Genomic DNA, 14,907 nt, shown 5'->3' on the forward strand with positions numbered 1-14,907 from the left:
CCTGTGACTCAAAGAAGGCCACTGGGGGCCACACCCTACCCGGGTCTACTCTGACAAGCATCTCACGTGCAGTTCAATAAATTTAACTGTCACTTTTTCATCGGTTTGAAAATGTTTCAAAAGCAACAGTGTTCAGCTCAGACACAGACAGAGGAATCTGGACGTCTGAGACGAACAGAAGACTGACTCGGTGGAAGAGGCCAGATGGTGAATCAAACAGTTTTCTTTTTAATATCTCCTCCTGTTGTTTGTTGTGAAAACAGTTTTCTAATGAACAAAGTGCTGATAAATGACATCATTATTATAAATGTTGATTTTGTCACTATTAGGTAAAAGAAGAGTAATAACGTAAAATATCTTTGACCACACAACAGCGACAACTGCTCACAACTTCTGATGGTAGAATGATGACAGACAGACGAAGAAGCATCAACTCTAAACGTGCTGTTGCTGTGAAAGGAGTTTTCATCGAAGCTCAAACACAGCGCAAACACACACAAGCAGAAGGGTTGCAGAACAATAAAAATGTCAGCAGACAGAGTTAATAACATCTTACTTCAGTCTGGAGTTGGACATATTTCATTAATCCAACAAAGAGTTTCAATCTTTGTGTCCTTCATCAAAATCACTAACACTGTGTCGCAAGTCTAACACAACTGTGTCTTGATTCCATGTCAGGTTCAAACACACACATCCGAGGCAAGATATTAAATCAAGAGTTGAGTTTATTGTCTATAAATCATCACAGTGGAAACCATGCTGGCGTTTGCAGAGATACCACCACACTTGCTAATATGTTACTGGCACAAAAGGTTCAAACTTATCTCTGATCAGTAGCAGAAATGTTACATTTTACAACAGTTATTTCATGTTTAAAATGATACATTATTACACATATATATAGGACCAGATCTATGAACCTCATCTGTATGCCTGGAAATTTATACATATATAATTTTTCATCTTTTTAGTTTTTTATCTAGGTTCAACCACAATGTTTTCTATGATCACACATCATGTTTTAGGAAAAAATGGCTTGACTTCCATTCAAAGACTGACTCACTGTATTTGGGCTATGTTTTTTCTTGTGTTCCTTCAGCTTAAGGAATGAGTTGGCTTCCCATGTTCCCGGACAACGTTTCTGACTTTGGGTTGGCATCTACTGCCGGGACAATTCCGCAGTTGAGGAGCAGCAAAGCAGCCTTGTATGAAATTGTGCTCGCTTGAGTCTCCATCTCAACATTCTGGACCTGCTAGCCATCTACGAGGTGTTAAAACACTTTGTTGCTCGACTGATACACATGCATGCTCTGGTTTATTCAAAAATGTCATTGCTGTCGTGTAAATAAACCAACAAGACCGTGTCAGGTTTCTTGCAGCCCACAGTATTGCCAGGCAGGTGTGGACCTGGACGAACAGTCACCTTTCGCTGCTCCTGGCACGTCACCCTCTAGGGGTGTTAGTAACGGCGTGTGGGCAGTCCTAATGTGGGGCAGGTAAGTGTGACCAGTTGTGGACTTGTTGACAAGTAAGAATGTCATTCAGTGTCCCCCTGTGTCAAACATACAACAAGCTCCTCTACACCTCTGTGTAAACCAGCTAAAAAAAGGCAACAAAAAGTGTTTACCAAGCTAGACCTGCGGAACACTTATCACCTGATAAGAATTAGAGAAGGAGATGAACGGAAGACATGATTTAACACACAGAGCAGCCATTATGAATACTTGGTTATGCCGTTCGGTCTCACCAACACCACAGCAGTTTTTTAGGCTATGATCAATAAGGTTCTTAGAGATTTTCTAGATCATTTTGTGTATGTCTACCTAGACAATATTCTCATATATTCAAAAGACTTAGTCACACACAGGAAACATGGAACTCTGGTCTTACAGCGACTATTAGAGAACAAACTTACCTAAAGTACTACGTAAAAGCAGACAAGAGTGAGTTTCATGCCAATAGCATCTCCTTCCTGGGCTTCATTGTAGCCCCTTGAGGGGTGCAGATGGACCCGGCAAAAGTGAGCGCTGTGGCCGATTGGCCCACGCCAGACAACCACAAAATGGTCCAACAGTTTGTTTGGTTTGCTAACTTTTATAGGCGTTTCATCAGAGGCTTCAGCACAGCTCCACTCCAAGCGTTCACCTCCACGAAAGTGCAGTTCCATTGGACCCCGGAGTCGGAGGCTGCCTTCCAGGAACAACACATCCTCGAGGGCACGCATGGCCACTGCTTCAGCCGCTCCCTATCCCCTCCAGACCGTGGGCAGATATCTCAATGGACTTTGTCAGTGGGCTCCCGGTCTCACAAGGTAATACCACGGTCCTCACTGTTGTGGACAGGTTCCCCAAGATGGCCAGGTTCATAGCCTTGCCTGAGCTGCCGTCAGCCAAATAAACAGCTGATTGTTTAACCACGTTTTCAGAGTTCATGGTTTTCCGAAATACATTGTCTCAGACCGGGGGCCCCAATTTGTGTCTCGCTTCTGAAGGAGGTTCTGCCGACTCATCGGAGTGATGACCTCTGGATATGAGGCCAGACCAAACACCTCAACCAACAATTGGAATACGGCCTCCGGTGCCTGGTTTCACAGAATCCTTCAACATGGATAAGACGCCTCGTTTAGGTAGAGTATGCTTATAATTCTTTGCCCACCTCAGCCACAAGGTTCTCACCATTTAAATATGTGTATGGCTGCGAGCCGCCTGTATTCGCAGACCAAGAACAAGAAGTGTCTCTACCCTCCGCTCATGCCATGATCAGTCGCTGCCAACGCACGTGGGCAGCCACCCGGAAGGTCCAAATATGCCAAGGGGACCAGGTTAAAAGAACAGCTGACTGCAGGAGAGGACACGCCCCCGTCTACAAGCCAGAGTCTTAAACCATTACTAAGATCATAGGCCCAGCCACTGTTCGCCTGCGTCTTCCCCGGTCCCTCTGTGTCCACCCTACGTTCCATGTGAGCCAAGTAAAGGCTACCAAGGTGAGCCCCATAATCCCCCCTCCTTCTGAAGTGGTTGATGGAGGACCAGTCTACAAAGTCAAGAAACTTCTGGCTGTTCACAACCAGGGCAAGGGAAAGCAATACCTGGGAGACTGGGAAGGTTATGGGCCGGAAGCGAGGCAGTGAGTTCCCTGAAGATTCATCCTGGATCAGAGACTTTGACCCTGACTACCCTGAAAAGCCTGGACCGTCTCGTATCTGGTCCTAAAAGGGGGGGTTCTGTCACACAGTGGTGAGCTCACTTGCCCCTCCTTCACCTGTCTCTTCCCTGATTACCGATTATTTCCGACTGTTCCCCTTTTGTGTTTAAATAGTCTCTGTCTCCCTAGTCATGAGCCAGAGTGTTTCGGCTTTTTTTTTCACCCCAGCCTTGTCACAGCCACAGCTCTGTCCAATTATGTAAGACTGTTTTTTTTCCGAGAGGTAAACTGTTAAAAATGTTTGACACTCAGACTCACACCTGATCCAAAATGAAAAATCAGGTATAAAAAAAAACAACGCATGTTTCAGAGCTGCCTTCTGATTTTCATAATACAAAATTCAAAGATGTGGTCTCATTTAAGTTTGAAAAATAAATATATATTCTATATACATGCACAGACGATTCAATGGATGGATAGACAGAAGAGTTAATGGATGGATGGATGGATGGATGGATGGATCACATGACTTATAGCGATAGTAATATCTGCTCATTTAAATAATTATCTCAGCTTCTATCTTATGGAGGATGTGATAGTTATTATTGGGACATTACACAGAGTTAGACTGAAGGTAAACTAGAGCTGATATTTTTGTCTAAAAACTATCTTCTACCTGCTGCCCTCTCTCTGCTGCGGCTCGACATGGTTGGAGCTCACATTGTGTTTCAAGTGGTGTGTGCCTGCCTGAAAGTGTTTGATACCTGCAAGAGCTTTGTCATCTCTACAAGGTCTGGATGTGTGTGTGACAGCCTGTCTGCTTAAATAAATGTTTTCTTATATAAAAGAAACAAGCTCTCTTAGTAAACAAGTCGATAGTTTGTTATCTAACATGAAGTACATCAGCTGTTAACAAAATAATTTGGTCCTGTTTATTTCAAAACTCATCCAGACTCATTTTGCACTTTACAAATCAGATTGATTTTCAAAGGCATACTGATTACATTGAAACAATTATTTCTGTCCTAATTGAAACACTTTCTGGCGATTAAATCTCATTCACCCCAACCACACCCACTCTGCTGTGATTGGTCAAGCATTGGGTCACATGTTTCAACATTTAAAATGAGTAAGTATGGGAAAGTTGGAGTTTAAAAGTGCCTGGGTCATTACTTTAGCAGCAATTAACTTGTGTTATTTAGTCTGCTTTTTTCTCTGAATGATTTTAGTTTCATGTTTATTATGTTTAGGGATCCCCTGGGGGGAAAGTCTGTGCACCTAAAGTTTAGTGGACTTTCAGAGACGCTAAGTCTTTCGGCAAAGTCTCTTCAGACTCAGGAGATCTTCATTTGTCCAAGGGCACCGTTTTTTCTGAACTTCGATTTAACAGGTTTCACCTGATCCAGTATTTCAACACAATGAGTGGTGAAACAGTGAATCAAATGGTCGACCTTAAGGGAATTATTGAAGAAAAGAGGGTCAAAAATAGCAGAAAAACTGTCTGCTGTATCGGCTGAGATAACACGCCTCTGAGACCTAACTTTCAAGGTCTGAGACTCATGGATGAATTCCAGGTTAAACAAAACAAGAGAATGATCACTCAGATGGACATCATGTACATATATATAAAAAATGTCCAGACCAAGAGTACAAACTAAGTCTAAAATGTGGCCTTTTTGGTGAGTGGGTTCAGAAACATACTATTAAACAAATTAAAATGAAACAAATTAAAGGCCTCAGACAAAGTTAAAAGTGCTTTAGCAGAGGAAGATGTGATGTCATCAACATGAAGATCTCCAAGAATAAGAACAGATTCCATTTGAATAATGGAAGATAAAATGTCACTAAAGTCCTTCGAGAACACTGCCGCAGGACCAGGCAGACGGTAGACTGAAACACAATAGAAAGGTCTTGTAGAACCAACCAAGATCATCTGGGACTCAAAAGAAGTTAATTCCTGTGTCTGAATCACTTTGCATTAACAGCTATTTCTATAAACAACAACCAAACCACCCCCGCGACGACAGGGACGGGGCTTCCCTTTGACAGAGGAGGACTGAGTTCATTAAGATGATCAAACTCTTCCTCTCTCTGCCATGTCTCTGAAAGACACAATTAATCCAACTATTCTCTTGTGAAGAGATCATTAAGAGAAAAGGATTTATTTGCAATGGCAACGACAGCGGAGCACAGCGGGACCTTTCGAAGGCTACTCCAGCGATCACGTGGGTTACATCTGCAACTTGAGGGCAGCTACGGAGTAAACACCGAAGTGAAAAGAGGAAATAAAAACATCTGAACACCAGTCCTGCACTGTGTAGGCTCCAGGATCTCCATTGAGTTCCAGGCAAACAAAGGCGCTGATCGCTGTCACACATATCACAGGGAGGAATGTAGCGCAGACATCGAGCATGTCCGATGACGTCAGTTTCCAGGCAAGCGGAAGCGTGACTTCTGGGCATTTCAGTGTGTATCTCATGGAAATGTCCAGGACATTACTTGAAAAAACGTAAAAAGGTCAGGTGGTACAGAGTTCCAGAGTTTGGGAGAAGAGCAAATCTGTGCTCACAATGGTGCTGGGGTGGGCAGAAGGCAAAGAGAGGTGGGTGGAAGAGGACGAACAGAGAGAGTGAGCTGGGATGTTGATGCTTATGAGGTCAGAAATAAAAATAAATAAATGATGAGCTGATCAATGGGAGCCAGTTAAGGTGCTGGAGGACCGAGCTTATATAGTGGGATGAGGGGGTCTTGATGATGCAGGCGGATGGATTCTGGACCAGTTAGAGTTTATAGAGGGACTTTTGAGGGGGGCCAAAGGGGAGGGAGTTACAATAGCCAAGATGGGAGGTTACATGTTTTTGACAAGAATGTCCAATGTCTTTCATGATCAACTTTAAAATTCTGGTTCTTACTTTCAGAGCTATTCATGGTCAGGCTCCTCCTTACATCACTGATCTGATCCAGCCTTACACCCCGGCTCGGGCTCTGAGGTCTGTGGATCAGAATCTACTGATGGTTCCTCGCACATTGTTCAGGACCAGAGGAGAGAAATCCTTCCAGGCTGTTGCTCCTAAACGATTTTCCTCTCTTCTCTGTGTTCGATGGAGTCTACTGACTCCTTCAAGAAACATCTTAAGACATTCTTATTTGTGCAGGCTTTTCCCTGATTTTCTCAGACTAATGTGTTTGTCTTATGTGTCTTGATCTTTTAAAGCATGTATTTTTTACTGTATATTGTTTTTGATTGTTAAAGCGCTTTGTGACCCTGGTCTAGAAAGTTGCTTTACAAAAAACCTTTACTTACTTACTTATTTACTTACAAGAAACGATAGCAGTGAGGGAGGGCAGAGTATGTTGATGTTGCAGAGATGGGAATATGCAGTTCTGTATGATATTGTTTATGTGGGATTTAAATGAAAGGATAACGGATATCGATGAGGAGTAACGTTTGCATGAAATATAAGACCGGGTGTCATCCATGAAGCAGGACAGAGCCCTGGGGAGGGGTTGGATCTGAATGATTCAAGTTGTATGAACTGGGTGCCATTAGAGAGGTAGGCGTAGAACCCCTTGATGGGAGTGTGGAGTTGCCGAAGGAGGAGAGCCTATGGAAGAGGATGGGTTAGGAGATAGTATCAAGGTCTGGGAGGATGAGGATGGAGAGAACCAGAATCAGCAGCAGTGAAGAGGTCATTAGTAATTTGTATTAAGGAACTTTCTGTGCAGTGAAAGGGGCAGAAAAATGACTAAAAGAGTTTGTAGAAATTGTTTTGTGAAAAATTAGAGTGAAGGAAGCAGGATAGAACTATTGTTTTCGAGTTGGCAGGTGGTGGGCTTGGATTAATGGGGTTGAAGATTTTTAGAGGAAGATGGAAGTTTAAAACTTGGGAGGAGAAGACATTCAAATTCAATTTTTACAAAATGCCTCGTAGCTGTATGGCCGTGGAACCACGTGGAACATAAACCACAACCACAACAACATAAACAGACCATAAACTTCACTGTTTGGATGAACAAAGGATGAAGGGTGGACTCTTGTGTGACTTCACATTGCTGGCATTGACATTTGTTTTAATGAAGTCACGATTATGAAATATTAACTAATAAAAATATTGCCAAAAGAAGCCCTAATCTACACCATAAACAATATGCTAATTATTCCTTTCAGTGGATAATGCCAGGATATGAACATGGTATGATATTTGAATGAGACTAGTGACGCAACAAAGTTGTTGAGAATCTCTCTCTCCATTGTGGCTCACACTTGACATCATCTCCACTGCGTAATATCATGAAATTAGCAGTTAGCAACAATTTGACTGCTACATCTCCTTCTATAAATATATATATATATATAAATATATATACTGTATATATATTTGCTTAATATCTCATCAGCTCATTTATGTTGTTGTTGTTAGTGTTGACGGCTGCAGGAGATGCTCTAATTTATAATACTCACTATAATCAATTTGATAATCACCACAAAATTCTGTGAAAGTGTGCTTTAAGTTTTAATTGAGCTTTTATAAAAATCCACTCATGTTTCATTGTCATTTTATTAGAGAAGATGTTTATTTCATCTGTTTATTTTCTGTTATATTATGCGTTTTCTATTGGTGTGACAGATGATCTGTATTCTTATTCTTAACTCTGATGAGACGAATATCTGACACCGAGTCCTTAATTTTGATTGAATTTCATGTTAACTGCATCTACATATTTAGGATTTGGGTTGTTGAATGTGTAAAACACATCAGGAGTCATTATTTGTGATGAGCTTATTATTGGAGTCAGAACAGCTTCTCTTACAATTAAATGATTTTTTTTTTATAATATACTGTATATATATATTATATAATGCATTTGTTATCAGCATATATTTATAAATTAGTCTTAATAATAATATAATGAATGCTCATATATGCATATTAAATCAGTGGCGCATCATTAAATTAAATTCAAGATTAAGACGATTTAAAAAATGGTTGAGAGACGTGGATCAAACATTTCTGCTGTAGAATCAAAAGATTTAATTGTTAAAGGGTTCATATCAGTTTAGCTGCAAATCTCTCACATCATTATCACATTTTGCTTCATCACACTTACTTCACAAACTCATACAAATTAGAAAAAAAGCTCAGATTCACGCTTATTTCAGAGTAATGTCATTTGTATCTACAATGGAGGTCAATGAGATGAGGCTGGAAACTTTACACAAGACACCCAAAAGCTGAGGGGCGGCTGAAAACACATCCTTTAATGATACAAAATTCGAAATTTAGGTTTATTTAAAATATGTTCTGATCAAATATTTTCTGAACCATTGAATTATTCCCTATATCACTTCATCTGCAAAAAGGTGAAAGGTCATAATTCTGGACATTTCTGTCTATAGTATCATATTGCTTGACAGAGGGTGAAAATTGTTCAAAGCCAAGGTTTGGTGTTTAGTATTGGTTTTTCCAAAAAACTGGTCAAATGACTGGTAGTGTAAGAGATGTTATTTTTACTATATTAAAAATTAAACATTTAAGTCACAGGTGAAACCATCATTTGGAACCTTTTATGAATATCAATAAGTATTTTGCAGGATTACATGTATATATTGTTTATCTGTAACAGTGAGAAAAATCCCAGGCCTACCTTGATCATTGCCAGCCCGGATCTCCTGTCTGCTCTTCAGAATTGGCATGATGGAGTGATGCGGTACCCGACTCCTCCTCTCATATCCTCGGATGAAGCGTAGTTTTATGGCACAGACTGAAGACTGGAGAGCTCTCAATAGGCGTCGGCAGAAGGATTTATTTTTTGGTTGAGGGCGATGAAGGAGCACAGCTACGTGTTATGTAAAGACGAGCGACTGGTGGGAGGATTCTGGTCCAGCAACAGGCGACAACTTCTTAGTGTTGGTGACTAATGACGACAATAGAAATTCTTCCTAAACCTATCAACCTTAGATAATGTCAACTAAACCAAACTGAAAGTTGATTGTTGGACGATGCTTTGCTTCTTTGCATGTGATATTTTTCCACTTCTTCAGGAAGCTGAATCTTGCAGAGGTCGTCTCCCCTTTAGAGTGCGTGTGAAGATGGTTGCTGTGGAGATGGTTGGCAGGTTTCTCAACTTCTATCTCTCCTCCTTTTTTGGCACTGATCAGTTTGTTCCTTCGCCTATCCAGTCATGAGTTTCTGTGTATCCGAACACCAAGTGATCTTCTCATTGTCAGCCTGAAGGACAGAAGAAATGAAGACAATAACTAACTTAGTAAAGACTAGTAAAGACTTGCTGACTGCTTGAATAATTATCGTAGAAATTGCCAATATTTGCATCTAAACTGTTTAATGCCGCTTATTATATTTAGTTAAAATATTATATTTAATATCAATATATGTTCCACTACATCCTAAAATACTATTCTATACCTATAATACTAATACTTATTTTGAGTCACCTCATCATAAAACAAAGTTTTAAATGGCCAAATGATTTTCAACAATTAGTACAATTTTCAAGTTTTTCTTAATGTTTAGTGCAATGTTACTGCAATGCATGATGGTTTAATGTTCAACAGTCAGAATTCTCTAGTTATTATTTTAATGATGCTCTTCACAGCATGACTTTGTGTGGAGTGTCATGTGACCACCAAAGTGTTTTACAGCAGTGTGTCAAACATTCTGTTTTCATATAAGTACTGAAAGACTTTTCACCTACTAGAAGATAAAACTAGAACTTATGGGGCATTTATCTTAATTTGTAAACAGAACATTGAGTTTGGCCTATTAATAAGTTTACAACATTGAAGTTACACGTTTCTGATACTTGGTTTGGAAACAATATTTTTAAACATACATATTGGTGCTTTTCTTTTTATCATATAACATATAAACTTTTATTTGGACACAATTTGCAAAACATCACCTAATATGTCAAAGTCACACAATGACAAAGCCCAACAAACCCAACAAATATGACCACATATAGGATTTACCCCCACAAAAAAAGAATAAAAAGCCTCTTGCAATGCATGCTGAGTAACTAGTCCATGCTTTTTAATTCCTTATTGAATAAATCATCATTTGTACTTTTTCCAAATAAACAAACGAGACAGTATTAACCAGCCGTGGTCTATTTTTAATCTCAATACCTTATATATTGTTTAGATTATATATATATTATATATATAGTATTTATTGTTGTTGCCACTTTTTCAAAAGGTACGACGAAATTGAAAGTGCTGTTGAATCAAATAAATAGTCAAAAAAATATATAAATATAAAGTATAAAAGAGAGAAACAGATTGCAATGATAAATTACTCTACACACGAAAAAAGCACAACAAAGTGGTTTTAAGGCCAATTAAACCTGTTAACAGTGAAAACAACAAAGATAAGGGTTTAATTTAAACAAAATATCTACATAAAAATTGATATTAAAATGGAACAGATGTCACAGGAAATGTTTTCACAAATCAATATTAAGGTTTTTATATATTTTTCTTTTTGAGAAGTCATGGGTGGAGGGGGTTAGGTGCCTATCCTAGCAACTTCGGGGGCCTCTGTGCATTTTGTTCGAGAGGAAAGCCACGCAGGAGCTTCCTGCTGAGAGGCTGCGGCACTAACCACTGTACCACAGTGCTACAAGAATACATTAACACATCTAGAAATACCTTCAGAAGACTCCGAGTTTTTTCAGGCAAAGTGAATAAACTTTCTTATCTAAGTCCTAAATGTTCCACTTGTGAGCGTAAATCCTTCATTAGAAGGACCCAGGAGGTGTTCAAGTAATTAAAGTCTTTACATTTAAAGCCTGTGTGCTCACTGCATGGCAAGTCGTTCACAAAAACACATGCTCTGAATAATTCATGCTCTTACTGCATCAACTTTTGAGTCAACTTTGCAGGTGTTAGCAATTGAAACCTGTATGCATGTTTCAAATACTGAGTGACACACAAAGTTCCAATGCGTCATTGATGAACTGTCTGAGACAGTAAAGTATAATTAGGTCTAATCTCAAAGTATATGTTATGCAAACAATGATAATGTTTTATCGGCAACTAGTAAGTATTGCATATAATAGACGACCCGTATATAAGATCCTCAGAAAATGTTAACTATGTCAAACTTGCACATTATATATATATATATATATATATATATATATATATATATATATAATGAATATATATATATGTATATATAACATTTATATATATATATATATATATATATATATATATATACAGTATATATATGATGGTTTTTCCAAATAAACTATCCTGAGCTAATATATGTAAAATAAGAAACATATATGAATTGGACCACCATCAGAAAACAGTTATCTGAGTGTCTGCACTGTCGCATACAGGATATATAAAAGTAAAGACCAACATAATCTTAAACAAAATCACATGGAAATGCCCAGGAGATTCCTTTAAAAAAATAAAAGGGGGGGTAAATTATTATTGTTTTTTTTTTTTTTAAGATATCATTTTCCTTTTCTCAAAACCAGATAGCTCATTCTCTCTCAGGGTATTCATTTTTCTGAAATCATTACATGGGTAATATATAACAAACAAACCAGCTCAATTATTCCTTTATTTTCCTTCATACAGCAAATATTCACAATGTAATGTCAAAGAGATGTAGAAGACAATTTATTGACCTCATGCTTGTAGTAGATATTTTGCTTAGATGAGATAACATGAACTGCATTTCAAAGTAAAGTGAATTGTATGATCTCTTACATGACAAAAAAAAAAAAGTATATTTGGTCTTCATTCTGATATGTGCAGTTTCAGTTGATTTACAAAGGTAATAGTTTGGACATTACTATTTCCTTTTAAGCGACCATCTTAAATTATGTTTTCTATGTTATAGGTTCTAATGTTGCTTATGTAAATGGGGTAAAATGGCCTGCAAACAAACTATTGCTACCTGGTTTTAGCTTCAGACAACGTTGTGTCCATGAGGTAAAGGCCACAATAACAGTAATTATAACATTGATTACATATAAAGAGCATATATAAAGCATAGCATTCCCAGCACAGCATAAAATCCCAAAATATTATATACACTTTACATGCAGAAAACCTACAGTATATATCATGGTATATATTTACATATGAAAATAATATAGTAAAAAACGACAAGTCTTAAATGAATGTATAAAGAGGATTTTCTACACACTTCACTTATATATCACACGTGTTTCTAACTTAAGAAAAGTACATGACTTACAAGCACACAAAAACACGTATAACACTACACAAATAAAACATGAATATTTATTACTGGAATAAATTACAATTTTTTTCTATTTATTTTTTCACATGGGAACACAACGTTTTAAATTCTCACTTTCTGTCCCAACCAACTTTAGCTTTCATGTTGAAACATGTTTTTTTCAGATTAAAAACTAAAGTAGATGTTGTTATGTTATAAAGTAACATTGTTTATTCCTATAAAATCCGGCAAAAATTCTGGGGTTTTTTCATGTTGAGTACACCAGAACGATCTTGAATCTTCAATGAGATTCTTTCAATTCAACAAACATGTCTATCATGGCATGATTACACTTTAGATCATTTGACATGTTCTATTGACCTAGTTTATTCTTGCTCTTCTTTCTCTTCACACAACACACTTGCTCATAAAAATGATAATTTACCTCCTTTAACTATAATTTGTTTCGACTCTCTTAAGCTGAATTTTGTGATAGACATTTTGGAAGGAACAGCCTTCTGACAAAGCTGCATATGTGATCATGTGGACAAGGACGTTGGAGAAGGTTCATGTTTTACTGTTAATGTGGTCTTTAGCGCAACCCCTGAACTTTTAGATAAATCAGAGAGAAAGAAAAATAAAGTTATCTCCTTTAACTTCTCCAAACTCATATCAACAATGACAACATCAAGCTTCTGCCTGGATCTATTTGAATGCAAGGTCATTTGAAGGTCAAGTTGGTCGACTGACAATTGCTGCTAATGCATAGTCATCATTTTTAGTCATGCACAAGCGTGCCCAGCACTCCAGGTTCAACCACACAATGGATCCATGCAAGTGTATTAAGGTCGCAGGTCTCTACTCACCGATTTAATCTTTTGTAACACATATTCTAGCAATTGGTGCAACGTTTCCAGAGGAGCAGGAGAAAGACGGTCGACCCATCTCAGACCATTAAAATAGGACACACAAACGTGTCCCTAAACGCATCAAGTTAAAAAAAAAACTTGCCTCAAGGCCCAATTGTGAAAAGGTGTGGCAGCAGAAACAAAAGACTGTGACAAAATTAAGGATGGAAGGAGAGGGAGGCATTCTTTCATCTAGCGGTCTGTCTCTCAGCAACACTTGAATGGTTTGATTGATGGACGTGGACGCACCTGAGAGATCGGTAGTCGTGGCATTAACACCATCATGCCAACGGCTATAATGACCATCTGTTCAATCTTAACTTAAGATAAGCTTCACACGGAAAGAATGTTTCACTGTCAACCATTCTTAACATTTGAAAAGACAGCATAGCTGCTCACAAGGATGAACTCCATCTTAGCAGGTTTACTTTGAATATTAACCAACACCAAAGAAGAAACCGTGAAGACGAAGTGAGAGCAGAATCTACTGCTACTACTGTTAATGTGTGTTTTATGAATACTTAAAGCACACACAAATAAACACAGACAGACAGACAGTTAACCTACCTAGATGTACTATTTTTTTTAAATCCCGCAAGTGAGATGAAAGAAAAAAGGTGTGCACGGACCAGAAGAGAAGGAGAAGGGGGAAAAAAGTCATTCATGAAGATTTTGTTAAGTTGCCTTTTGAAGAAATATCATCCAAGTTCATTAGAAATCAGATGTTGGGGACAAAGAATGGAGAAGAGTGAACTGAGAGTTGGAGATGGAATTACACGGCAGGGAAGCAACGACGAGGGAAGAAATTATGAAAAGTTTTTCCACCTTTCTTTTTGCGCGCACTCATAGATAGAAGAAATTGTAGAGCAGGTAGATGAAGAAGTAGATGAGGAGGCAGATGACAGAGAGAGAGACTATATGAAAAGAGGAAGCACCTCCCAGCAGCGCGATGAGGAATAAGAAAAATATAAAACGAAAGAAAAAATTGAATACTCCAAAGCCTTCCGTTGTTGCTGTTTAAAGTAAGAGCAGAGGGGACTTTCAATTGGATCCCGCTCGTCTTCCGTTATCTTGGTTCCTCCTCAATGCAAGATGCTACCTTCCCTGCGGACGAGACGCGAGCTTCTGCCAGCACAGCTGCGAGACATGCTTGTCAGACTGACTGCACGCTGAGCTGCTGCTTCCTCGAGACACTGAGAGCTGAGCAACAAGCTCTGCTGGCACGAGCCTTCAATGAGGGAGTGAGGGAGAAAAGTGGAGGTAGTTCCCTCCATCAGGAATGTGTAAGCAGCTGCAACAATTGTCAAGGAAACGAGCTTTCTAAAGTAGGCAACAGCCTCATCTATTGACAGAAAGTGGCGTTGCATGGGAGCGGATCATACAGGAATTTATATTTCTCTTTAAGAAGAAAAATCATGTAATAAAGTTTAAAGGGACATGTAATACGCAAATTCCCCGCTTCAGGCATTAATTCCAAATACAATCAAAATCCCTTATATTGTGACTTTGTTTATGTTGTCTTTTATGTAGAGCAGCTAAATTCATCTCTATGAAACCTTACATTTTATTTTAAAAATAATGCATTTATAAACTTCAAAACTTGCAGTGTTGTCAATAAATTCCCTAAATTC

At 38.5% G+C, this 14,907-nt stretch overlaps 1 protein-coding gene across 1 annotated transcript in view; it reads right to left on the reverse strand.

Annotated features, from left to right (window-relative positions):
• grin2bb (glutamate receptor, ionotropic, N-methyl D-aspartate 2B, genome duplicate b) overlaps positions 1 to 14,475 on the reverse strand; it is an 80,510-nt gene extending 66,035 nt beyond the window's left edge. The window contains exons 1-2 of the mRNA XM_087798798.1: positions 13,844 to 14,475; positions 8,791 to 9,374 (exon numbers count right to left, since the gene is read on the reverse strand). Coding sequence (XP_087654924.1) covers positions 8,791 to 8,799 — 9 coding nt within the window. The 5' untranslated portion in view covers positions 8,800 to 9,374; positions 13,844 to 14,475. The remainder of the gene's footprint in view (positions 1 to 8,790; positions 9,375 to 13,843) is intronic.
• Positions 14,476 to 14,907: the final 432 nt, after the last annotated feature.

This window comes from Callionymus lyra, chromosome 1, assembly GCF_982586985.1.
Source record: "Callionymus lyra chromosome 1, fCalLyr1.hap1.1, whole genome shotgun sequence".
NCBI classification, from domain to species: domain Eukaryota; kingdom Metazoa; phylum Chordata; class Actinopteri; order Syngnathiformes; family Callionymidae; genus Callionymus; species Callionymus lyra.